Source organism: Salvia hispanica, chromosome 5, assembly GCF_023119035.1.
Source record: "Salvia hispanica cultivar TCC Black 2014 chromosome 5, UniMelb_Shisp_WGS_1.0, whole genome shotgun sequence".
Classification (NCBI taxonomy): domain Eukaryota; kingdom Viridiplantae; phylum Streptophyta; class Magnoliopsida; order Lamiales; family Lamiaceae; genus Salvia; species Salvia hispanica.
Window position 1 is genome coordinate 3,838,873 of NC_062969.1, and position 26,291 is coordinate 3,865,163.

The window sequence follows — 26,291 nt, forward strand, 5'->3', positions numbered from 1 at the left end:
AATTGCGAGAGAGAAGGTTAGGCTCGGAGCGAGGCGCAGGCTCGGAAGACCCGAAGCTGTGTTTTATTTGCCTCGCCGTTGGCATGGCCCACGAGAAATAAGTAGATCTTGAAAACTAGCCAATTTGCGTGACAAAATAGGCGGGATGTTAGTGAAACAGTTGCATTTTTGCGGTCGGATTGATTATATACAAATATTTTGAAATAGTATAATTAATATTAACAAGTTCAAAGATACTATTAATCTGCTATAGTCAGTGGTTAATTAATTTTGATTAATTGTCATGGATCCACTTCAGTCTTATCAATTAAGTTGAGTTTCATTAAAACAAACAAAATCCTCTCCTTTTAACTTTTTATATATACATATTTATTGGCTCTAAGAATTACTAATTGCTAAAATGCTTTACATATTTATTCTTAAGAGTACCTCCAAAGGAAGAGGAAGAGATTTATCTCTTTTATATACTAAAATTTTATTCTCCAATGAAAATGATATTTGAAAAGGTATTATACCTTCTTTCATTTTGAAAATGTATTTTTACCACTTCTTGATACAACAACAATAAAGAAGCTCCATCTTTTCCATCCCTTCAAAGATTTTCATTTATTGTTTTTTCCTTCTTTGAATAGAATCCATTTTTCAGAAGCAAAAAACTCCACTTCTACCGGACTAAACTTTAGAAGTACTATAAGTGAAACTATGTTGAATTTCTGCTGTTTATAGAATTTTACTCAAAAGAATGTGATCACTTTCGTGTAGGCTATCTTCATATTTGGATTTGGGGTGCCCTTCCTTATTCACAACGTTGATATTGCGCATTGGGAAAAATGGACTCTGCAGTTCATACTTTGGTCCTGACTGCAGTCTACTGCTACTTACTATTTGTTCACTACTCGAAGTGGAGGGATAAATTGCCACATGAGTGCAATGTTCTTTCATATTGAAAATCTCCTATTTCTATTTTGATCATGTACTTGGTCTAACTTCCAATATAGTTTTGGTACAAACTGTTGGCACTGTAGTATAAGTAAATGACTGTAACAACTACAAGAACTGGGATATAATTCTCAGTATCGACTACTTATCTGCCCGACGGGAGCATCTCTCGCGCACAGGAACTCTGCCATCGTCCACCGAGCCAGTTGGCCGCCGGAAATTTATCTCCACTGCCGAGCGAAACTCGCCGCCGGTGCTTGTTAAAGGAAACACCCTTAACATACTCTACTACTCTTTACAGAAAGACTGATAGATTTCTTATCTTTTATAGTGTAAAATAAATGAACTTTTTTTTTGCCAAAGGTAGAATATCGACTACAAAACACAATCGCAAAATAATTAAAACGTATTATCTTTTTCTTGATAATAATAACTGTATATCTTAGTTCTCGTGTAACAAGCTAGTATCATATCCACTACACCAAATCGATCGATCAATAAAAATAGACCTAGTAGTACAAAAATATAATACACATAATGTTGAATCGGCTTGCCTGAGTTGCCTCTAGTACCAAAACTTCTGATTTACAGTGCATCTCTCTTTAAATAAGTAGCATGATCACCGACGACTGGATATTAGATCAATCACACAAGTTGTTCGATAGAGTATTCTTGATCCAAACCAAGATAACAATCGGAAATGACGATCAACTTCATACCCTAAGGAACAAGAAACATTACCATTAAAAATGGAACAGTAATAGCCGCCAGAACAATGATATATTGTGATGGTTGTTAATGATATATGTTGTAATGCTCTTACCTGGAAGTCTTTCACGTCTGATGGGATATCCATGTTTGTGGTCGAGACATCCTTGAAAGAAACTCTCTTCAATGCATATAGGTGAGAGGAGGCGGTATTTGCCAGGACCAACCACCAAGCTTCATCTTTAAGCTGTTGCAGGGCAGTGTCAGCTTTCTTTTCTTACTAAATGATTGGCAACAAACGTAAAACGTAAGGCTGACCTTGGGAAAGCGAGGAGTAAAAGCTCTTCCTGTTCTCTTATGCCTATTTGTTTTTTCCAATCTCACATTCAGACGGGTACCAGAGTTATCAGCAGCAGTGCGCTTCTGAACCTTTAATCGCACTTGAATGCGAGGAAAATGCTGCAGTTCCTGTGCAGAAGAAAATACCAGCCACGGAGAAAGTATAATGTGAGGATGTTGTTAAAACAAAAAAGAGTTCGATAAACATACATGATTAAATTCCAGCTCATCAACATAATCATGTATGTGGTCATTGCTTGATTCCTCTCCCCGTCATATTAGCCATATTAGTCATATTATATACGTTTCAATAATCAGGCAAGTCTGCAAGAGTGCACTAAATATCTCCCTACGATCCTTGAAATAATAAGTTTGTATTGACATTATTAAAACTGAAAATCTGCACATTTGCAATAGAATAGACGTACCAAGAAAGCATTTTTTGTGTGAACCAACATCATACAAAAATAAGAGGCGCATTTCACAGATAACAAACCTCATGTAACCGCGAGTTGGAACTTTTTGTGAGAAAATGTAAAGAGTCCAAAGGAACATCTAATAACTGCAAAACATTGAAGATTCCTCTCTGGCTCAATGTTTTAACAAGATCATCTGACATGCATGGAAGCATCCATAAGGAGGAATCTTTGTCGCACCATAAACCCTGCAATATGACAACAAAAACGTTATTAGACAAAAAAAGTAATACTATGAATGGAAGGACACTGCTTCAACAAGTCTTATACCTTGCCTATCATAATACAAAAATATGAAAAATACAATAGAACATCCATGTAGCAACCTTTCACCAGTATAAGCTGTGGTATTCTATGTTGACCGAAAGGGCCAGGATATCAAACTGAGAAGATAATTTAACTCAAAAAGGTAGTAACAAATAAGGAAGGGAAAGAAGAAAATTGTAAGGATTAAAGACATCTGTCAGGTATTGCAGAATCCTAGATGTCAAACTAAACAGATTGACTTCGAGTGACAGGTTGGGCCACATTGATAAAGTATAGGGCAATGGAGCGATCTTCTGAAATCTAAGAAATACAGATCTCTGTTGTTTCCAATTTTCCATACGACTTGTAAACATTTCTTAGAATAATTTGAAATCTTCCCGATGAACTGAAAAGAACAAAGGTATAGAATGACCCAATTTCCTCAAAGACATGCATCAACAATCTACTACTGTATATTAAAAACCAAATAAAAATACAAGGAAATCCTTAACTTAAGCTGATTGGATTATAACTATAAATAATTGATCATTAAACTGATTTTATTCTTCTTTCCCTCCTTTGGTACACATCCTAAAGGAAAGAGTCTTATTCCTATTAGTATTATTTATAACAGAAGTAATAGCGTTATATTACCTGCATGACCATTTGTAGGAGATGCATACAAGTAATTGTACTAGAGAGCCATCCACTGTTTGCACACACATCTATCATTGCCTGAAGAATGCGTATACTTTGATCCAGCACTGACTTCAAGTCTGTTACATAGTCAGTGATTGGCAGTTCAACTCGGGAGAAGTGTGCCTGCATCTCGATGTCATATATGTCAGAAACAGATCCAATACATGTGAGTGTCAGGCTGTCAGCACAAAATGTTGCAATAGAGTGTTGAGGTAAAGTACATCACATAAAGCCATCGGAATCGAATTGGTTTGATAGGAGTAAAAAAAGTAGCAGTAACCTGGAACAGAAGATTTGTCTTCACATGAGGGTCATCGAGAAGATTCTTGTCAACCATGTACTGAACCTTACTGGCCAATTCTGCATTGTGGTTTTCCTACAGGAGCAAACAAAATCTATATTCAATACCAACTAGGCAGCTAGATAAAATAAACATCTTTTGCAAGTATAGAAAGAAAAATAAATAGTATGAAGATCTCAGCTGGTTCGAGTTTTGAACAGTCACATTACTTTGTTTAACAAATGAAAACTGCACAAATGAAATGGTCCACACTTACTAAGAGTATGATCTCTGTGATGGAACAACTAACAGTATATCCATTACACTTGCAATTTAGTTGCAGTAAGTTGTGCAGAAATATCATTTACTCGACTAGCTATTTCTGTAAGGATGATAAGACTAAAATGATAAAGAGGACAGCAAGTTAGAGAATCAACTGAACTAATGATTAAAAAAATGATTATAGATCAATAAATCATAATGATCCACATACATCAGAAGGAAAACCTCAAATTCAAAAATGATGCTAAACCAGTAATAAAAATTGATTAGAAATGTTTAACTAAGTGATCCAGATAAATACAACAGCGGAAGAAAAGCCTCAAATTCAAAATGCCGCTAAAGAAGTAATAACATTCAACTTACTTCGTTGTGCCGCACAGGAAGCTCATCATATTCAGAAGCACCAGACAATACATGGAGAAAAACCTAAAAAAGAAAAACATACAAGTATTAAACAAAATACCATAGAAGAAAAGAATAGGCTTTGTAAGATAAAAGCCAACTCACTTCCAGCGATGTGTCTGCTTCTATATTTGAAGCAAACATAGATACAGTTGTGTATTTAAGATAATACTGAGATGCTATTGAGCCCAACATCGTTGGCTCCACTCTGTCTTCTTCAATTTTAATGCAACCGCCATCTTCAAGATCCTCAAATGTGCTCACTACTAAGCTGTTAAGATATGGAAGGACAACAGGAATTACCAACAGTTGAAAAGCAGAATCTAACATAAGAATGTTAAGATAAACTCTTTCCACCTTGACAAGTAAGAACTCAGAGTTCCAGGATCTATGTCCTCTAAGCCATAATATGCTGGATTAACCCCCTGTTATAGAGAGGGAAAAAAAAGTTACAATTCTATACAACCCCAAGTGAACAAGCTATAAATGCATGCCAAACAAGATGCCAAAAGTCCCTCTATTAAACAACAAAGTTTATTGGTTCAAAATTCATTGATGTTATTCAATGCATTACATGTCAGCATACGAGGAAGATGTCATTTATCAAAGATCAGTCAATCGGGATCAGTAAAAGACTCCACTTTTCAAACATAAAAATACATAGCTTATATTTAAGCACAATTTGCATACAAAAGTATTAAGTTGTGAACAGAGATGTATCATCTGCAAATATACAGTTTAGTAGGAGTATGTGATTTCTGTTGCATGAATGATAGTTTAGTTGAGACTTCATAGATCACCCATAATGGCATGGCACTTCACGATACAAGCATAAAACATTTGGAAAATGTGACAGACAGCTAGATACATGTATAATAAGAATAAGACTAGTGAAAGAAAACCAGGAAAAGAGAGCATCAAGATGAGAAATATCTCAAATCATCAGATGTAGAATGTCATACCAATCTACGGAATAGATATGTCCAGGTGAGATAATGTATCGCATCCTCTTTATGACGAATTGTCCCAGAAACTATTTCAGCATTTATGTGATCATGCAACTGTTCTCTCAGGCTGCTTTCAACTGGAAATGGTTCATAGAGGAACTGGAAGAAGGGGGGGAGGGGTTGATTTAGTTCACTTTATTTAGTAAAATAAATAAGAAAAATAATATGCATACAGAGTATTAGATATCATGCCTTTTTGTAGAAGCTTTTTTTGGGTTCATGAACCAGAATAATAGCTTTCCCATGCTGGTCAAACTGAGGCCGTCCAGCTCGACCCATCATTTGTAAAATATCCGTGATTGGAAAATCAACATATCTCTTTGATTTTGCTTCAAAAAATTCTGTTCCCTGGTGACAAGAAGATATAAGATTGATACTTTCTCTCGGGAGTGAAAACATGCCTGTAATTAATATAAGAAGACTGCTTATATGGACAAGACAAGTATGCCAATTCTCATCATGTATAATAAAAGCTAACGCTCCATATCCGTCCGTTATACAACTGTACAAGTTAGCAATCTATCCGAGGTATGTTTCCCGAAAATGTTGGAGATTGTAAAACTCTGAATCATATAAAACATTTCTATAAAAGCTAGTATGGATAGGAGAAGCCTAGTTCTAGAATCTGATCCCAATCACACTAAGTATGCTTAAATATCTGCCACTCTAATCGATTATCTTTATCAATTAACACACACACACACACTCACACATACAAGGGTAGTTTCTCATGAGAACTGCATTTCATGAAAACGCATGAACACTACACTGATCATATAAAGTCACTACATTCACTGTGAAATTAAATAAAGAAATTTTCATCTTGCATGGAATTTGAACCTAGGTGATGCATTCTTCCGGCAAGGCGATGCATCCACCATGGATCTTTGTGATGGTCATTTTCACAATAATTAAGGGTTCTCATTTGAACCCTTTTCATATATGCACAACCATTAACAGAAAGCCAACATTTCACCCACTTAAACTTACTTCTTAAAAATAGAAATTTTTATTCTTATTGCTTTAGTATTGATGCCACAGAGCTTCAAAATATGGTCTAGGGTGGATATTAGGACAAGGCACACAAATGATATTACAATTATGTAGTAAATACACTGTAAGCTTATTTGTGAAGGAGGAGAGAGGTAAGGAAAGTTATCCACAATTTTGATCCACCTTTATAATAACTAAATGAGCTGGAAGGTTTACTCCCCAAGCTAATGTACTGGTGCAGACCAACACCTGAAAGGAAGTAGAGAAAAATAATCATTTGTTGACAGAAAGTTTGATAGAATCTGCACATGAAATTATAGTTTGAGTATAATTGCCTGAATCTTGTTGTTTGCAAAAAGTTCTTCAACAAGTGATCTGTCCTTATCATTCAATCCTGCATGGTGCAATCCAATACCAAACTGCAGAGTGTGCCTAAGGTTCTGATCAGTTACTTGGGAGACTATCATCTGAAGCGATTCTTCAGGTATAGCCAAGAATTGTCTTGGGTGCTCATCTGAAGCTGCATACTGCATTTTTTTTTGGTAGGGGGGGGAGGGTCAATGAAGAAGCTGAGAAAGATCTCAGAGAAACTGAGCACCATAAAGATCCTGACCTGAATGAGGTCCAATGCAGTAAGCCTAGTCTGACGACGAGATGACACAAATATAAGAACCGGTTTTGTTGGTGAATGAGTACATATTGCTGCATATGCCGGTTTGTTCATACTATTCATTCTTGGGCAGTAAAACTTTCCAGGATATCCCTGATGAGAAAGAAAACAATGCAGATAACATTAAAGTATAAGTACTTCCATCCAATTCACTTTGTGAAGTAAGTCTAAAAACAGAAAAACTTGGCATCCACATAATTATAGCAAAAATTAAGACCTGCTAAAACATTAACAGCAAATAACTATTTTATTTGTGTGAATTGAAGACAAAGCCAGCTATAAATACCAGATTACAAAATATGTTGTCAACTACTATTTGTTAATTCTTACTGTCTGAAAAGCCAATACATCTACATAATTCGATCATGATACCTGTGCAGCAATAGAAATTTAATAATCTGACAAGAGGACATCATTTTGATATATTAATTTCAAAGTATTAATTGCCTGACCAATCAGATAGAAGGTCCAAACTTCTTCTATCAATTTCAAATTATTATTCTGCCATTAATTATTTATTGCCCTTTGCCCCTTCCAATATTCAATTTTCCTTCAAGTTCACAATTTTGCATAGACTTCTTCCAGTGCACAGATGTGAGATTTAGTTAACGAGAACTAGTTGGTGAAAGAGATACATGGAAAATGAAACAACAGTAATATTAATAGGAAACAGAGCCAAATTTTCCTACATGGAATCTTGCGTAACTTTAAGCACATACAGTGGCGGTAGCATACTACTAAACATCAGTACTATCTCATATGCAAGTTTCTTGCAGTTCTATGAAGAGAAGACAATGAGGTAATGCACTTGCCTGGATATGAACTTCAAGAGGAACTGGCCTAACACTAGGCTTGAAGTTGAATAAACCAATTTCTTCAACACCCAACCAATCTGCCAAATCACTAGATTCACGGCAAAAGCAATGCTCATTACCCAATGAAAATAATAACAAATAAAATAATGGAAGAAAAAAGTAGTAGTTCCAAAGCAATAACAGAAGGAGCCTCATAATCGTTTATGCCTTCATTTAATTCTAATGACCTAATCAGATATCTATTGAGAATTTGAGATGCAGATATGCCACAGGAGATGGCTTGTCCAGGATTAAAAGATCTGATCATGTGAATAAAAACATAAAATTTCATAAAAAAATTATTTCTAATTTGGAACGAACTCATGGAGTAGACGCGAAAACAGACATTCATGTAGTGTGGTGCTCTAAGTTCCACAGATCTTATAGGTGTAAAAGACTGGCTCTAGAAAAGGTACTAAAAAATATAGAAACCAAATTAATTTGGATAGATTCACATTTCAAAGTGCGCAAAGATGCAACCAATCACCACAACCAAAATGCAATCAAATTTTCCCAGTTGTGGCAACCAAAATGACACCCGTATTGCTAAGACTAAGAGTTTTGTAGTGAACTGGGTAGGAGACAATGGATACTGAACACTTCCTTTTTATTTCAGTTGTCTAACATAAACATGTAACTGGTTGTTCCAATTCCCAAAAGTTTTAAGTGAAAATTTATACAAAGAGTGGATCGGGTGTCAAATTTTGCGTTAAAATTTTTATTTGAAAGTTGTGGTTTTGTACTGTACAACATTTTTTCCAGTGGAAGTACACTCAAAGCATACTAAAATATGCACAAGAGTAGAAGGAATGAAAAACCTTCATTTGATAATATCTTAAAGTTATTATAAAAATGGATAGCTAGAGCTTACTGTGCATTTGCTAAAGCTGTTGAAAGACCAACAAATCGAACTGGCCGTTCTGTCTGTGATGATATATATCTCATTCGAGATACAATTACCTATTAAAACAAAAGATCTATTAAATGCTAGACATAGATTCCAAAAATATCTTGCCTTCATATCAAAATAAAATATCTATGAAATATTACACCCTATAAGCCGTAGAGACATCAAGTATCATACTGTCATACCTCCAATATGGGTCCACGGTCAGCCCCAAGCAAATGAATCTCATCCAATATCATAAGCCCAACCTAGATATGTTGAGCAACAAACCCTTAAGCCAATAATCTAATGTGAATTCAAAATGCAAATCTAGAACTAAGAAGGAAAAATGAGAAGCAGCTGAACAAAGAAAATAAACATTTCTTTCCATTTAAGTGTTGCACAAAATATTTTTACCTTCTTAACATAGGATCTAGAATGCCAATTTCGACTGATACCATCCCATTTTTCTGGGGTAGAAATTATAATGTCAGCTGATAACAGAGCTGTCAAATCTGGAGTATACTCCCCTGTCAATTCCACCTAATAACAAAGACATGTTAGACTAGTTACGCTTGCACTAATGAGTGTACAAGAGGAAAAATGCAGCACCATATGTTTCCCAAGCTGCGAGACAAGCCGCTTTCTCCAATCATTCATCCTTTCTCGCACGAGAGCCTTTAGAGGTGCTATATAGATAACCTGCATTAATGTAACAAGCAACAACTTAATTATCGAGGAGATTAAAAGAACGATCAGAAGGTTCAGATCTCTTGGAGAATGACATAAACATAACAACACGCTGGACAAAGCTCTGGTATTGTTTCACAAACGACCAAACTTTGTGTATGGCTGTGCATACTATTTAAATATAATGTCTTTAATATATAGGACAATTGATTGAGTCCTAGAAGTATTGAGTCTACATTTAGAAAATACAATGCTAGTGTTGAGGTTTGGCAAACATATTGATCAGCACAGAAGACAATAAGGCAAGTACTCTTACACTGTTAAGCTTCTCCATACAAGGTTAGCAGATGATACGGCCCACTTCACAGAAAAAGGGCTTATTTCATCACCTATCGATCCTAAAGAGACACTTGGCAGTTTTTGAAATACTTTAGCCCACTAGATTATCACAAGAAGTTATTAGTAGTTATAAATAGTCAGCTAATACCACAAATAAGGGACAGAGCAATATTGCTGACTTCAATTCTAGGCATGGCACGGTTTCGGTTGGCTGGGTACCAAGACTCCCAATACATGTCCAATAAGGGATAAAACAGGTATTGGCTGTTACGGATATTCGGATTGATGAAGATTTTTAATTTGAAAACCCTTGGTTTCCCATCCCATGTGGATTTCCAACTTTTACATATTTTAATTCATTTGATTTACTGTCGGCAAGAAAACTTTAAATTCAGCTCATTTCTTGACTCGTACAAGATACAGCCACCTTTAAGGGCCTCATATGTTTTCTGTGCTTAATGCTGTCGAGACTAAGTCATTCTTGATCAAATGGGAAGGGTTTCATGTAAAAGCAACTTCTATATTGTATGGACTAATTCCTGATCATGTTCAAGTAATCAAATCAGGAGAACTTAAAAAAAAGATCTTATATGTTGTAGTACATCATGGCAAATTCCAAGCCTGATAAGCAATAAGCTTAGTCTGTGAACATATGTCCATTAATTTACTTATTCATGCAACTTCTTGCCATATAACATGCTTCTAACAGCTTACGAGGTATTCTTTGCATGAACAAAGATATCTCAAACTTCTAAGCTTCATAGTTAACACACAATACCTAACGGTTAAGAGAACTACCTTCATATCAGGCTGAGTATTAAACAGATGGAGCATGGCAAGCTCAGCTGATATGGTTTTACCACTTCCTGTCGGAGCTCCAAGAAGAACATTTTGGTCTGTGTGATACAGCACATGAAAAGCCTGTTGTGATTACAATAACTCATGTCAGAAAAAATAATAAATAATACTCAAAAGCTCAAGCTAGATTGAGAAGAGTACAGGAAAACAACAAAGGAGGGGGAGTCTATGCAGGCAAAGCAAAGGAAACTGGCAAGTTTCATCCAAACCTGCGTCTGTATGGGGTTAAAATGTGTGAATCTGTACAATGCTTCATAAGTTCCATTTGCAAGTGCAGTCACGGGAAGTGGTTTCAGGTCAAGGAGTTCCGTATGAGTTGTATGAGCCTGAAGGAACACAAGAAAGCTTTAAGATTAAAACCGTTCACACTGTTCTAAACATAAATATCAATGAATCTCAAAATCACCTCTGGGAGCATGAGGTTCTGGAAGGATATAGTGTAGAAAGACTCTGAATGCAACCATGAATCTGAAATTGCACGGATGAAGTACTGGGGAGGATGTGGCTCAAATATTGGAACAGTGAAGGAGAGCTTCTGAGGCTCCCCTTTGGCCATTTTCTTTGTTAATGTGAAGAGCTCTGAGTGATATATATGGTCATTCTCAGAATCCTACAAAGCAAAATTATCAACCATTGGTTCAGTTACTCAAAGAGGGTAGAGCTTGCTGAGAATGTTGACAGATAAGCTCAAAAACCTTCCAAATGTGAAATATATATCAATGATAGTTGATGACAGCTAAGGAAGGTTACATCAAGACGTCCTATAATTTCTTCTTGGTTGACTTAATTTAAAAAAGTTTATATTCAAAATTAGCTGAGACATAAAGGACTTCAGCAGTAAAACCATCTGCCCTGGCTTTCAACACATTTTCTGAGTTTAAGGAGCATTATTGAGTATATGTTCAGACACTTACTAATGAATCATTAAGAGAAAAACAAGGAACTCGTAACTTAACTTTGTTCACACACGCATCCATGGGTTGAACTTTGACTATAGATAGTGGTATCTTCTATGTAGATATCTAGAGGAGAGATGATTTGTAAAGCATGATATAGTTTATGGTAGTGAAAATTGAATTTAAAATGTGTCAACTTCTCCCCTCCTAAGACTTGCACCTGTCACAACTATAAGGTTTGCGTAAATAGATTCAATCAAGAGACATGACACCCTTCCCTATGCTTTTCTAAAAACAAGCTTCCGCAAGCCATGAATTGCATAATGAGAAACCATTAGCCTTTAAAATTTCTGAGGACACAAGAAGCAAGTGAGCATAGAAGCACCTCAACCAAAATCCACCAGCGCAGAGCAGTACCATGAAAACGATCCTTCCAGATGAACTCAGGTGTAATGGTCAAATCAACCTAATCAGGAAAGACATCATTGCTTAGTATGACGCTTTACTGGTACATAACAATTCATTAGCTTCAAGAAATTTAGAAGCATCACCAACTTGTCATTTACCTTTAGAACAGTTCTTGTTATTGGACTTACTGTAGCAACTAACTGGACCATTGGGAAATATCCCAGGTATTGCTTCACCAACTTCAGTGAAAAGTTAAACGGAAGTCACAGAATATCCCAAGCTTAATAGCTCAAAAGTGAAACAAAATCTGGTTCAAGTGTCAAATTACCAAAGTCCAGTGAGCAATACCTTTCCACCAGGTGCATAGCGAATTAAAGCTCCAATGTCTTTCTCCTCCATCTCATATAGGCGATCCAAGTCCACCCCTCTTTCTTCAAGCTTCCTCAATATCTAAGGCAGAAAGAATTAGAAAAGTTCAACTTAATTACGCAAAAGGTAAACAATATGTATGTTTACTTCTGTAGAAATATCTCTATCAAACTGTCTGAGTGGATGCTGGTGGGGCCAAATTTGACGATCCACAGCTTTGCAGTACTCCAGCATGAATGAAGACATTTCACTCCATCCTCGCCGCAAACAAATCTCAAATAAAGCTCGCATAATGCGAGCTAAACTTGAACTTATGTAAGATGCATCAGAAACTAGTGAAAAAGAATCAATTGCACCCCTGGATATGTATAACTGCAAGATATTTTATAATCATGAGACAAAGGGTGATATATTGTTTATATCGAGCCTCGAACCAGTTAGTAACAGCCACTAACCTGAATAAGAATAGACACTTTTCCATGTTTATTTGAAGGACCACCCTTGATTTCCAAAGGACATGAGCGAGCTAACGTTTCCAGCTCATTTTGTTCTTCCTCTCGAACAACAATATTTTCAAATTCAGAAGAATGTGCAACCATGTCAATTACCTACAAGAAGTACAAACTAAAATTCTTTCCCAAGACAAATGAATTTGCAAGTAGCAAAGAAAGGCAAGAGTGTAAAAATGCAAATAATGTTCCTTGAATACAGAAAATATCAATGTTAAGACAAAGTGACAAAGGACAAAGGTAAGTGCACACATAAGTAGTCATATAACGTCTTGGTCATAGAATGGAAGTAGAAAAGGGTAGATATCATGATTGCTTACCTCACTATCATTCATGTGGCGTCTCAACAATTCATTGTAAGTTTCGACACTAGAATAATGAATGTAAAAGTGGCTAGCTATGCGACCAAGCTCTGTACAATAAAAGTTCCCACTTTTCTCATCAAAGCGCATCATTTTTGCCTTGTCAAGAGCTCGTGCCGCATCCGATACCAGAGCTCTTTGTTTCAGGCTCAGTGATGGATCTGCAACTACCTGCCAGGTTTCAACATCTAATTTAGCTTAGGGAATATAAGGGGGAAGGGGCACACTTTTATGTATTTACATATATGTAGAGGAAGGGAGAGAGAGTGAGAATAGTAGACAAGAGCTATATGCACGAATACCACTGTCCACACACGAGAGAAATCTAGGTAATAGGGTAAAGCAAAAGCCTCCTCCAAATGAATCATGAATGTAAAAGTGGCCACTGGTATATGTTTCTATGGAGGTAATACAATTTTGAAATTAGTAATCTGGAGTTCAAATTCAACCCCTGAAGTATAACTTGATATCCTGAGATCATTTTGGAGAGAACTGTCTGTCCTATGAAGCAACACAAGTACAGGGGCAGCACATCCAGTGATTACTCATATAGGGGTTACAAAGTGGTAATTTGATAAGAGGAACAATTATATGAATAGTGATCTAATATCCCAATTCCTCAGAATGAACCATATCCCTCAATATTGTGGGCAAGGAAAAGGTGGGGGGGAGGTAATGTTTACAATATTAGACCATATCATATTTAAAGAAAAACAACAGAGCACTTCCACACTCAGTAGTTTTTCTGCTTTTCATCTATATTGTTTTTTGCCTTTATGTTAATGTTTTTGCTGTTTTTACCAGCAAGTGGGCCTCAAGGGAGGAAAAGACCAGAATATTTCTAGAAAAAGTGAACACTTTAGACACAGAATCACATAGACCAAGGCCAGGCATGTTTTCATGCAAACTAAAAGAAAATTAACTACAGAATATACCTCATCCCATCCAATGCCATATGCCAGAGGATTCATTTTCATCCTTATGAAAAGATATGTGTACCCCAGCCAAGCACAAGCTTCCTTGACATTTGTTACAGTGCCCAATGCCACCTCAGCATTCAGGTTATCTTTCAAAGAGGTTATAAACTGCCAAAAAATACAGGGAATTAAGCAAGACGTCAGCAATCAAATACACATAATTTCGGTCATAGCCAATTTCAAGCATTAGTTGAACTACTGGTGGCCACTTGCCCATGATCTTCACAAATCATGGTCGATGACAATAGAGAACCCACAAAAACAATGATGTGTTTCTCTAAACATAAAGATGTTTCGATATTTTAAAAGAATAAGAGAAACACTTCCTAACTATTGGACCAGGAGATAAGTAACGCAAGTAGATGAATGTCTGAACCTCATGTGAACATTCATCAACCTAGTTCGACTCTACTGTTCTTACTTGAACTGGATTAAATCATCTGTATTCTTGCAAGCCAAGATGGAATTGTTTCGGATCACTACAAGCCATCCATGAATTGTTTTGTCTAGTTGGATTGCAACCAGCCAAGTGTATATGTGGAAACAAGAGACAAGCAAGGACATACCTGGCTCTCAATGGGAAGTTGACTTGTCAAAAGCCGCAAATAGTAGGCTAATTTTTCATGACTCGTGATTATAATGCCTTCACCACTTTTATCAAATTGAGGTCTCCCAGCACGCCCAAATATCTATAGGAACACTTGTGACCTCAGAAACACTTACAATGGAAAAAAATGAACTAAGTAGCAGCAAGCATGATGTTGGATCTCACCTGCATAACATCAAGCATGCCAAGATCACGCCATCCACCAGCCTTTGGGTCATAAATTTGAGTTCCCTGGCAATGGCACAACGAGCATAAAAGAATCACAAGACTGATTATGAACTATCACAACATGCATATAAAGCATGGTTGACTCCAGCAAAAGTATTTGATTCCATTGCTGAGATTTTTAAGTAGATTACAAAATTTCCTAGCAAATTGAATAAGCCATAGGAGAAATTCAAACAACAAAAAAATAACACCACAGGCTAAACTTTAACTAAGCAAGAAGCAAAACATGAAAAATAGGGTTGGCTGAGTACAGCAAAAAATGATACGATTCCGAAAGGAAAGGGCATTGGAGGGACAATTTAGTGTTTAACTTCTCTATCATTCCATTAGAAAGTGGAGGCAAAAGGAAGGATACATCAGGAGAGTTAAGTAGGTTTCCTTGCATATCTACTTATTTCTGGATTAGACTTTAACTGAGTTAATATATAGGAGACCTTAACCAGTTAATTACATCAAAGCTAAGAGCAGATTTATCTTTAAAAGATCTAGCAGACATGTCATGAACTAAAGGAAACAATTCCACTAGAAGCAGGTTCAGAAAGACAATGAGTACCAAGAAGAACTGGATAGAGAAGACATTACAGGAAAAGAAAACGTGAAAATCTGATCTACTAAATTCATGGAGACCCCTGACTACTTCCCCTCTAAATAAACAAGACATGCTATAGCACACTGATCTGGAGATATAATTAAAGTAGAACAACCTTAATCACCACAGTATGAGCAGGCAGATTAACTCCCCACGCCAAAGTTGCTGTGCATACGAGTACCTAGCACAAAAATTGTATATTAGAGGAAGATCAATATCATAAGAGAAAAGTAGCATCCCTGAAGAGAAACTGTAGCAGATACCTTTAATAGTCCCTCAGAGAAAAGCCGCTCAGTCAGACCTCTGTCAGCGCGTAGCATCCCAGCATGATGGATGCCAACAGCATAGTCAAAAAATTGGACCAATTGCCTATTTCTGGACTTCAACACGTCTTTCTGGGTTGCATAAGTTCATGTAAAAGGATAAATATAACATAAAAAACTAAACTACATTGGATTGACATCATATCAAAGTTATCAACAACAGCACCCTGCCTTGATAAGTCCCTGCTGAGGATGTGAAGCATTTGTGAAAAGGTCGAAGTCCTCATGTAATTTGGCCATATCTATCTGTATATTAAATCGCACAATAAGGTCATAACACTGATGCATTTAACTATAATAAGCAATCTATACAAATGCAATAAAAATTTAAAAATTATATTTCACTTATATATCTGTGCTGTGTACAAGAAATGAAATTTTACATCATCACTTTCGACATCGCTCTTTCTCACTCATTGGTAAAGGTCACTAAATGAAGTAGGCAATAGGCATACATTGGATTCTAAAAAATGTGGTGAATGATTTATTTTTATCGAATCTTGCCAGCTCATGTTTTAAAAAAGCCAACTTTCACGGGAGATCAATGTTCCAACTCTATGTTATTGTGGCTGAATGGAACTTCGAGGATGGAGAAGAATCACAGAGGAGGTGTGGGATATAGTAAAGTTTTTGAGTTCCTTGGTCAGCCTCAAATGAGTGTATGACAAAGATTTTTTGGCCATTTTTGTTTTTGATAATGCCAAAGAGGCTAGAGTTCAATTCGTAGTTAGACTGATTTCACCTTTAGGGATTTCTCATGCCTTTGTAATAGAACTTTTTGATTTCTGAATTAAATTTATTTATTATCAAATAAGGTCCAATTTTCAGTTGCACCTTCTAATGAGTAAGGTAAGGCACATTTTTCACTACAAAATTATATACAGGGGTGTGTACTCAAGCTAAATTTATTGAATGCTTAAAGACTCACGAGCCTATTTGTCAACTGAGTTCAACTAGACTAATAATAAGTATCGCAAGTATAAAAATACAAGAGAAAAACAATAAAGTAGTGAGTATATATGCTTGATCTGGTACACCAACTTATAAACAAGCTTGTCTGCATGCTAATGCCCCAAGTAGCGTCGAGCTGTATCTTAATCAGTAATTTATTCTATTTATATGCCTAAAATAATGCAAATGCCTCAAAGTAAGATATCACGTCTTAGTCCTACCCTTTTTTGCCTTTAATACATATTTCAATCTCAATACAATGTTTTTTAAGGAAAAAGAAAAAGAACTAGATTATCAAGATTTGTCCAAATGAAGTCTACTGTCTATGCACATATTTATGTGCATACAAGTTCAGAACAAAACAGGTTGTATCTGAAATGCTTAATGGAATATTAAACCGATGGAACACTATTAATGGTCAGCCATACAATTGACTTACTGTTTAGCAAGCCAAGAAGTTAATTTTCAAATAAAAAAGTTTAGACCCGTATTTAATTCCGAAGGGTGGTTTTAGATCTAGAAACACGTAAACAAGTAAATTTAGACCCGTATTGCATTTCCAAATTGTTCATCCAACAAGCCAGCAATACATTTACAAAAATGTGATAAATAGTGTCACATATTACCAGTTTTTCGGCAGTTTTTCCTGTGTCTTTGCGCGAATGAACAAAAACCATAACCTGATGTCCTCGCCTCAGCGAATCAACCACCTGCACTAAAAAGTACATTAGTACAACAAAACTGGCAAAAATTAACTGCATAGAACATATGTACTGAATGAACCTTATTGAAGCATATCTCATTCATCAGTTCATTACGAGCTGCAAAGTTGTGTTCAGAAATCCCGATGTAATGCTGCTGAAGAGGTACTGGCCTATAGCTTGAGTCAAAGAAGAATAGCCCAGTGTCTGGATTTACTCTCAGAAATTGTGCAACCTAATTTTGCACAAGTTTAGATGTTTACAGATCAGGAAGGACAAAGTTTATCCATAAATGCAACTCAAATTGAATTTTACTCTCATTAGAAAATGATATGAGAAATTCTAGCACGCTACCTCCAGATAATTTGGTAAAGTGGCAGAAAGGCCAACAATGCGTATCATGCTTTGGGTAGATTCAACCTGTAGAGACACAAAAATAGAATTATCTAACAAAATTACTCCACAGTAAGACATATCATCCAATGGGGAAATGTGTCTCTTTCTTAATAAATTTCCTAAATAATGTCTGGAAACCAAGTTTAGATTATGAAACAACTTCCCTTTCAAAAAATTTGGTGTATGATGAAGATCTTCAACATGATTTCCACAAATTTATGGTTATATGCACATGGTAGGATTGAAACATAGCAAGTGAAACTAGCAAACAATTATGGAGCATAACTTTCTATAAGTAATACACAATTTAAATCTCCCAGCTGTCTCTAGAGTTTGAATATACTCTATCTGTAAGTTTTAAAAAAATTGCTTATACAATCTTCAGTTCTTAACACAGCTCTTATAATAGGAGATGAAAAAACTATAAGAAACACTACTAGAATCAGGTTGTGCAGAATCTGCAGATCATGTACTTGTTTATTACATACGAGATAGAGCAACATGAGGAAAAAGAACACTAATTGATATTACCATGGAAGCCTAAAACAAGTACTATCTGTCAAAGAAATGTAACTGGTGTTTTCTAGGCACACCAAAAAAAACGAGGATTGCACAGAAGGTGGAAGTACAGCACAGTACAGCATACGTAAACAACTTAATAGCAACATCAACTAACTAATACATCACATCATACCTGACGAAGAGTGCGAGCTACTAATGCTTCAATAACGGGACCTCTGTCATCATTCAACAAATGTACTTCATCAATGATTAGGAGCTTCACGAGCATGGAGAGTGACATATCACTGCTTTTACGAGTAATGACGTCCCACTTTTCAGGAGTAGTTACAATCATCTAAAATACATTAAAAAAGAGTAATTATGGCAGAACTGTCCAATTATGCAAGCAAAACTAAGTTATGTTCTTTAATTATCTAATGCCACAAGAAATTCAATTCAACCCATGATACACGAATTAATGCATAACCTGTGTCTCTTCAAGCTCATTTTTTGAGAGTTGCATATCACCAGTAAGTTCTCTCACGGTTATGTTTAGCGGGGCTAACCGATGGCTGAATGTTGATGTGACCTCCGCAGCTAATGCCTAGAAAATACTGACTGAACATTAGAACTCATTACAAGATATTGATAGTTAGTTGGGTGAATATTTGGTACAAGATATTTGTAGTCACGTGAAAAGTAAAAGAAATTACCTTCATAGGAGCAACATAAACTATCTTGAATTCATCTTTATGCAAATAACCATCTTTAAAGTGTTGTCCAATCTGGTGCAAATATTCAGACAAAGCAATTTAATGTGTTTGTATGTAGAAAACTTCTTAAGAAATGATCAAGCAGAATAAGTAGCTAGTGATGGAACTTCCTTGCTAAAGGAAAGTGCAAATACATATTCTGTCCTATTTGATATGTATGAAATAGCACAAAAAAAGATCAAAGAACGAAACATGAGACTATCCAGAGCTCTAGTCCCCTCAAACTTTCTAATAATCCATCCGTCCACAAAAAAAATAGCGACATCTTTCTACTTCCGTCCGTCCACCAAAATTAGTCACATACTAAAAATGGAAAGTAACACCCAATTTATTATCTTATCTTTTCTATTTCCCAATCTAATAGCAAAACCAGTAACAGTGCAAACAAGGTGCATTTTCACATACAATTATACATTCAATTAAAAAATTCCTTTATATTTTTTGGGTTGCAGACATTGTAAAGGATGACTTGCCAATTTCTATTTCAAACAAGTACACACATTCAACAAGAAAGGGAGTATTATTCACACCTCATGTAGAATAGAAATCATAGCTATGTTGGTTTTTCCAGCCCCAGTTGGTGCACAGACCTGCAAGAAAATAGCAGTTTCCAATACATGTTAACTCTTTCCTCCTGGGCAACCAATTAAAATTGCAAAGTACAGTGATTTGTCCACCAGTATATTTGTGTTGCTATAATAAGTCGTTTGGAATATTCTGCTCTGTATCCGGTTCAAAGACTCGTAACCTTGAAAAGCAGCTTGTGCTATGTCATCTAGCTCCTTGATGTCAATCTGTCATAAACACATTAAGACTCATTTTAGATGAAAATGGAACTTCCGCAAGCAACAACAAAGTTACACAGGAGCCAAGCTTTGAGAAGTTGGTTGAAAGAGGCGACCCACTTTGTTAACAAGCAAAGGGGTAGAAAGCAATCAAAAGAAAATAACCAAAAGTACTAAGAAACTACAGTCTACAGCCCACTACTGAAAAATATTATGCTTCTTTTTAAAGTAACACATACCAGCTTCTCCCCAGGTTTCAGTGGTGCAGTTGGTGTAGGCGGAACAATGACTTCTTCATATCCCTTGTAATGCTTTCTCACAGTGCCCTGAGGAAGGGCAGTGGCAGCAAACTGGGCCCCATCACCATGCCCCACAAGATCATCAAGTATATTTTTCTTCTCACTTGCTTGAAGTAAGGAACTGAAAGAAAACGAAGACAAGTCGTTCTCAGTTCCATGATCCATCCCACGCCTACTCTTTTTCTCCTCCTTGCGCCGGAGTTTATCAATTTGTTTCTCGGACTCTGTTTGAACAGTTACCTATGCAACACAAATAAAATTGAACATGTCAAAATTCATAGCCCAAGTGTTCAACTACTATGAAAGATGAAATATTAACTAAATAGCATCATCACCTGAGTGGCATAACTAGGATATTTTATCTGTGTGTTTGAAGTTGATCTATCAGATTTCAGGACAAGAAGTCCATGATGGATGCTTTCAACAAGGTCCTTTCTGTGCTGCCAGATGCAAAAGGAGAGTTCATAAAAAAAACAATAATAACAGAATGATCTAACAAATCATTATAAATTAGCGTGATTCAGCATGTAGGTTATAACCAGTTTACTTAGGTTCATAGGTAACTGTTTTTGTTTGATATCTTGCAAACATAATCTTAGTATTTGTTTGATTTTTATTTGATGACTACCAGGACGAAAACTGTTACTCCCTCCGTCCCTTAAATTTTGTCACATTTTGACCGGGAACGGGTTTTTAAGAAATATGATGGAAAGTGGGTTGAAAAAGTTAGTGGGATGCGGGTTCTACTTTTAAATATTAGTTTTATTATAAAATGTTAGTGGAATGTAGTAAAAAGTGAAATGTGACAAATTTGTGGGACGGACGAAAATGGAAAGATGTGACAAATTTTCATGGACGGAGGGAGTATTTTGAAATATTATGTTGATGAATACCATATCCCATATTTTTAAATTACTCAGACAACCATCATTTTTCACATTTCCACTAGCTTCTTTTGAATAAATGAGTCAGTAAGAAAAGGAATATGGTCATGAAAATAAATGATGCTATCCTCACCATAATAAGGTCCTGAACAATTTCGAACGAGCTATCACCAACAAAATCCAGCAAATCACCAGCGATCTGCCGATACATCATCATTCAATATGAATCCAGCACATAAGTTAGAATACCAAATTCACGTCATTCAGAACAAAGCATTATTAATATGATTTATATACCTCATCTCCAGGTTTCTCTGAATCGAGAATCCTGCAAATTGTCATTGCCAGTTCATCTCGAGGAAGCTGTGAAGTACTAGCACTGACAATTCTATCACATGCATCTCTCAACCACTCTAGGTCATAACTACCTGCACTGACAGCAGTATGAGAATTCGCAGAGCCAAGACTATTGGACCATCCATCATGATTGGAAGATGATGTGCCAGTTTCCTCGAAAAAATCTTCTCCATTCTCTATTGAAATATCCACTAGAAAGCGAGCCGGAGGTTGGAATGCAAGATCTGCTCCAAATTCCACATCCTCACTGCCTTCACTGGTCAGTTCAGGTAAATAGTCAAATCCATGTTCCTTGTTCTGCAAAGAAGAAAGCCTCTCCACCAGTGATGCAACCTTCAGTATGTTTGCATCCAAAACAGTATGACCAACAAGTTTTTGCAACTCAAACCTGAATCACATAACATTTTTCAATAATTAACCTGAGAATGACTATAAAGAATCCCACGTTTTCTGATGTGAACACATGATTAGAACCATGAGTAAGATTAACATGGGGTGACAACTCAAAAAAGACCAGATAAATTGTGTGTTCAATCTCAAACTTGAACCATAAATTATTTTAACATCTTGTTGGGTCTTCCTAAAGTCAACATTAGTTTTTCCCTCTTTTGTGTATTCAAAGATTATTTTAGTTTTCAAACTCTACACTCTTCTAAACTTTTAAGATAAATAAATAACTCATACAAAGAAGACTGTGCGCATCACAATTAGCCATCTGAACACAATGACCGCACAGTCAGTGCACTTAGGTGCATTTCAAGAGGATATAAATCTCATAAAATAACAAGCAACATACTCGAGAACGGTATCAAAATCATTTGCATATTATAACATGATCGTGGAAAACAAATAACTTAAAATTAAACCAGAATTTCTTAGCTCATCCTGATTATACACTCATATGGATAATATCACATTCAACACTTCCACCAAAAGTAAATTCCTCAATCCATCCATATAAAAGACTAAGAACAAAGCCTCACTTTTTTGACAAAATTATTCTGTCCCTTTCATCCTCTTCGGATTCAGAAGTCCCACTGAATAGCCTATACGCCTTTATTGCAACTTCTTGGAACTCCTCAGACACCACTTCACCACCCATCAACTCAACCACAGCCACCACAAATTGCTTGTACAATTGCCGCACCTCAAAAGAAGCTGCACAACAATATGCATAGTGCATAACTAACAACTACAGCAACAAGCAAGAAATGAACTCCAAACTTTAAACAAAAAAAAAAGCATGCATCTAAGTTTAGCAACAGTTTACACAAGCAAAACAGTCATCCATGCACAGTCAAAGAATTCAGCAGGAGTACCTTCATCCCACCGATAAATGATCTTGCGCGCCAGTTCCGACTCTCCAGACGCAGCTGTAGAGCTAGTGAACCAAACAGAAACCAGAACACCAGGATATCAAACAATGATCGTTCAAAACACGAAAAGACACTTGGAAAATGACAACGGTTCCAACTTCAACATTTACACGCGCATTTACCTAGTGCGATTGAGGTTTTGGAGGAAGGATTTACGATTGAGATACGCTTGATCGGCATCGAATGGTGATCTGAGAGAATTAGTTAAGCGCGGGAGTTCCATCAACATTTTGTGCGATGAATTTGGGCGATTGTGCTCTTTCAGCAGCAGAGTAAACGGAGAACTGTTCGCAAAATTGTGGGTTTTGGTATTTATATCTGGGAGTCGGTTTAATAAATGGGTCGGATCCTAAAATCTAGTACCCGATATCCGACCCGATTTTGATTTTGGATACCCGACGGGCCGCGGCTGGGCAGTAGAGGAGAGCTCGTTGCGGCCGGTGCTGGGAGAGGAGACGACGCCGCCGTTGGGAGAAGAGACGGCGCTGGCGGTGGGCGCCGGCGGAGAGAGACGTAGGCGAGAGGGCAGGGAGGCGTGTTTGATGTAAGTTAGTAACTCAGTAAATATCATTAATCATAACATTTTATTACTTAAAACTTTAAAAATTAAAACTAATATATTGGCAATTAGAAATTATAATATAAAGCGGACAAATTTCCTATTTGGGTTTGTTAATAACTAAAAATATGCAAATTAGAATTAACACACTATTTATTACTACAATTTTTTTAAAAATCGGATAATTCGAGGATAACCGATCGGGTATCGGGTTACCCGATATCAGAAAATCCAAAATTCTCAATACCCGATTCCGATCCGAAACCCTAAAATCAGGTTTCGAATATCTAATTACCCGACTTTTCCGATCCGAAACCCGAAAAATGGATTCTCGATATCCATTTTTGACATACCTACTCCTAGTAATAGTATCCTTTTGTGATAATTATGCACGGTGCAGTTTACGAAAAATATTATCAAAATTGTGTAGTACTTTAAAAAATTAACGATGAGTGATTTTCTTAGTTTAGTTTAAATTTCGACAAATTGGCTATCATTTTGGGATGTCAATCTAACCAGAAATCCGTGGGTCGGCCCGAATAGCCCGATCAAATTAGTGGGTTGTGGGTGTGGCTGTAGTTTTGTAATCCGAATACAAAATGGGTTAAACGTGTTAGCCCAAATGCTTGGCATGTTAAACGAGTCGGCCCGGTGGGTTGCAACTTTTAATTAAAAAATAGTACTACTTTTTTAGGGGTTTTTGTATTTTTGAATGTCATGTGGCACAATCATTAGTCTATTCAATCTTCATTTTACATTTTTCCACTTATCTCACAATATCAGATTTTATGTTCCACCTCGATTCATTATTCCATCGTCCCATTATCTGCCACTAATGTCTTACCACCACCAAAGCTAATCAAGACAAAATTAAGAACTAACTCATCAAAATCTTAATATATTTGTCACTTTAATAATGGTTCATGTAAAATATGATTATTAATTTTTATAAAAAACTAGCATACCACCTGCATATATCTTAATTTACTTTATAATAATTTAATATATACACCACGCAAAACAAAAATGATTATATATGTAAACAACAATTATATATTAACAATTCATAACTCGAATAGCCCGCGCCCGAAAAGCCCGGCAACCCGAGTGGGTTGGCTCGATTGACGTCCCTAATTTTGTCTGACTCCTCTCCGACTTCAAAACAAAAAAAAAAATTTACTACTCCCTCCCTTGTCATAAGGAGGTTTTACTTTTATACACAAAATTTAAGAAAAAAAACGTTAGGAGAGTTAAATTAGAGAGAATAAAATAAATGAGTGAAAATATAATAAAAGAAAATAGAGATTTTAGAAAATACTAATGTTTAGAGATTTAGGCATTTAGCTGTAGTAGATGATGGAATGGCAGACCCATATACTTCTTCATTTTGCTGTACCCAAATTCCAGTCTATTTATTGCTTATTTTAAATTCGGGCCAGATTTATTGGATTCAATAAAATTGGACTTAGGTCCAAATTAAGTAGTACAAGTAAGATGTTTGAGTTAATAGATTTGGATCCAAATATAACTTGATAGTACAATTGTGATCTGGTAGACAAGGAATTGAGCACTGAAGAAATATACTTGGCCCTAGACAGCTCAATCTAGTTATGCAACCTACAAAGCTTTATGGAGAAAACAGATTAATCCATCTACTTGTGGCTTGTTCTTTATAGCTAGTAATGAAACTATAGATTTATTTATTTTTCGTTGAATATTCTTCTCATCCGGGTAGTGGTAATTTATGCATCTTTTCGTAAATAATCCCAAATTCTGAATTATTTATGTGGCATGAATATAAATTAAAAAAATGGAGTAACAAATATACGCCTTACCTTAAAACACAAATCAGGAAAAGTGATCAGGATTAGGGAAGAAAATAAAATGTACGAAGATCTTTTGATGAAAAGATAAAACTGTAGTGAATCAATTAAAGAGATCATGCCATGTGCCTAAAAGAAAAAAAATTGAACCAATGAGTTTTTCCACGAACAAAAATGTAGACTTATATACGGAGGAAGTGCCAAACTACCACACTTTTGATAAGCAAACTATAAATCAATTATCTTCTTGTTTCATGAAAGAGAATATTCTTTTTCTTCATGATTTTTGTCGTGCTTTTATGAGGTGGATACTATAGTAGTAATAAAGAGATGTCAAACCTGTTGCAAAATTGGAATGAAATTTAAGTTTTTTTTTACCACACTTAGTGCATAGGATATAAATAATTGGAATAAAGCTACAAAGTTTCACATGAAAGAGATTTTTAATAACACTATTTTATACTCCCCTTGTCTAAGTTTAAATATTTATAACTACGAGACACTTAAACAAATTCATGTGCAATAAACTTCATCTATCTAATCGATATACTGTGCATTCAGATGTGAATACCAACCTCCAAATCTATCTAATTGATACACATTTTCTGCTGTCAATCTACATTTTTGTAAATATTTATTCTCATTTTCATACATTAGTCTATATAAATATATGGACAACCACCAAATAATAATATTATCGTAATGTCCGTTGTGCAATGACACCGGAGTTACGTAGTACTAGTGTAATATTGTTTGTGATGAGATCATGATACCCAAAATCATGTCGGCATGCGACCTTCAAAATCAAGATGTAATCCTAAATTATTGCGCAAAATCACGGAACATACAAGTTATAAGCGTTGCGATGCAGAAACTAACTTAACTGCATATTACAAAAGTCAATGTCCTAAAATTTAGAACAACTTACCAAATAAACTATATTAAATTTA

At 35.9% G+C, this 26,291-nt stretch overlaps 1 protein-coding gene across 1 annotated transcript; it reads right to left on the bottom strand.

Moving 5' to 3' along the window:
• Nucleotides 1–1,335: 1,335 nt before the first annotated feature.
• On the bottom strand, nucleotides 1,336–23,495 carry LOC125186981 (DExH-box ATP-dependent RNA helicase DExH14). Its single transcript, XM_048083471.1, has 49 exons — nucleotides 23,082–23,495; nucleotides 22,903–22,964; nucleotides 22,567–22,741; nucleotides 21,524–21,971; nucleotides 21,360–21,425; nucleotides 20,678–20,782; nucleotides 20,283–20,582; nucleotides 19,936–20,052; nucleotides 19,789–19,848; nucleotides 19,199–19,270; nucleotides 18,973–19,089; nucleotides 18,679–18,840; nucleotides 17,943–18,008; nucleotides 17,671–17,823; nucleotides 17,514–17,597; nucleotides 16,108–16,182; nucleotides 15,877–16,008; nucleotides 15,729–15,794; nucleotides 14,962–15,027; nucleotides 14,756–14,878; nucleotides 14,148–14,297; nucleotides 13,171–13,383; nucleotides 12,797–12,949; nucleotides 12,489–12,713; nucleotides 12,321–12,422; nucleotides 12,131–12,211; nucleotides 11,950–12,030; nucleotides 11,075–11,278; nucleotides 10,878–10,994; nucleotides 10,609–10,731; nucleotides 9,394–9,483; nucleotides 9,199–9,324; nucleotides 8,988–9,050; nucleotides 8,767–8,855; nucleotides 7,854–7,944; nucleotides 6,985–7,134; nucleotides 6,707–6,898; nucleotides 6,555–6,620; nucleotides 5,571–5,726; nucleotides 5,334–5,477; nucleotides 4,729–4,796; nucleotides 4,477–4,642; nucleotides 4,333–4,395; nucleotides 3,688–3,783; nucleotides 3,363–3,530; nucleotides 2,483–2,650; nucleotides 1,966–2,115; nucleotides 1,763–1,894; nucleotides 1,336–1,659 (listed from the first exon to the last, which is right to left on the bottom strand). The coding sequence occupies exons 1-49, from the start codon at nucleotides 23,186–23,188 to the stop codon at nucleotides 1,585–1,587; spliced, it is 6,258 nt and encodes a 2,085-aa protein (XP_047939428.1). The 5' UTR covers nucleotides 23,189–23,495; the 3' UTR covers nucleotides 1,336–1,584.
• Between the last annotated feature and the right edge of the window lie 2,796 nt (nucleotides 23,496–26,291).

Bases quoted from the DNA above. Each gene is read 5' to 3' on its own strand.
- LOC125186981 (XM_048083471.1), bottom strand. From the start codon at position 23,188: ATGTTGATGGAACTCCCGCGCTTAACTAATTCTCTCAGATCACCATTC. The intron at 16,183-17,513 runs GTAATATGTGAC...TTTAATATACAG, and splicing joins GAAAAACTGCCGAAAAACTG to ATAGATATGGCCAAATTACA. The intron at 15,795-15,876 runs GTATCTGCTACA...TTTTTGTGCTAG, and splicing joins TCTCTGAGGGACTATTAAAG to GTACTCGTATGCACAGCAAC.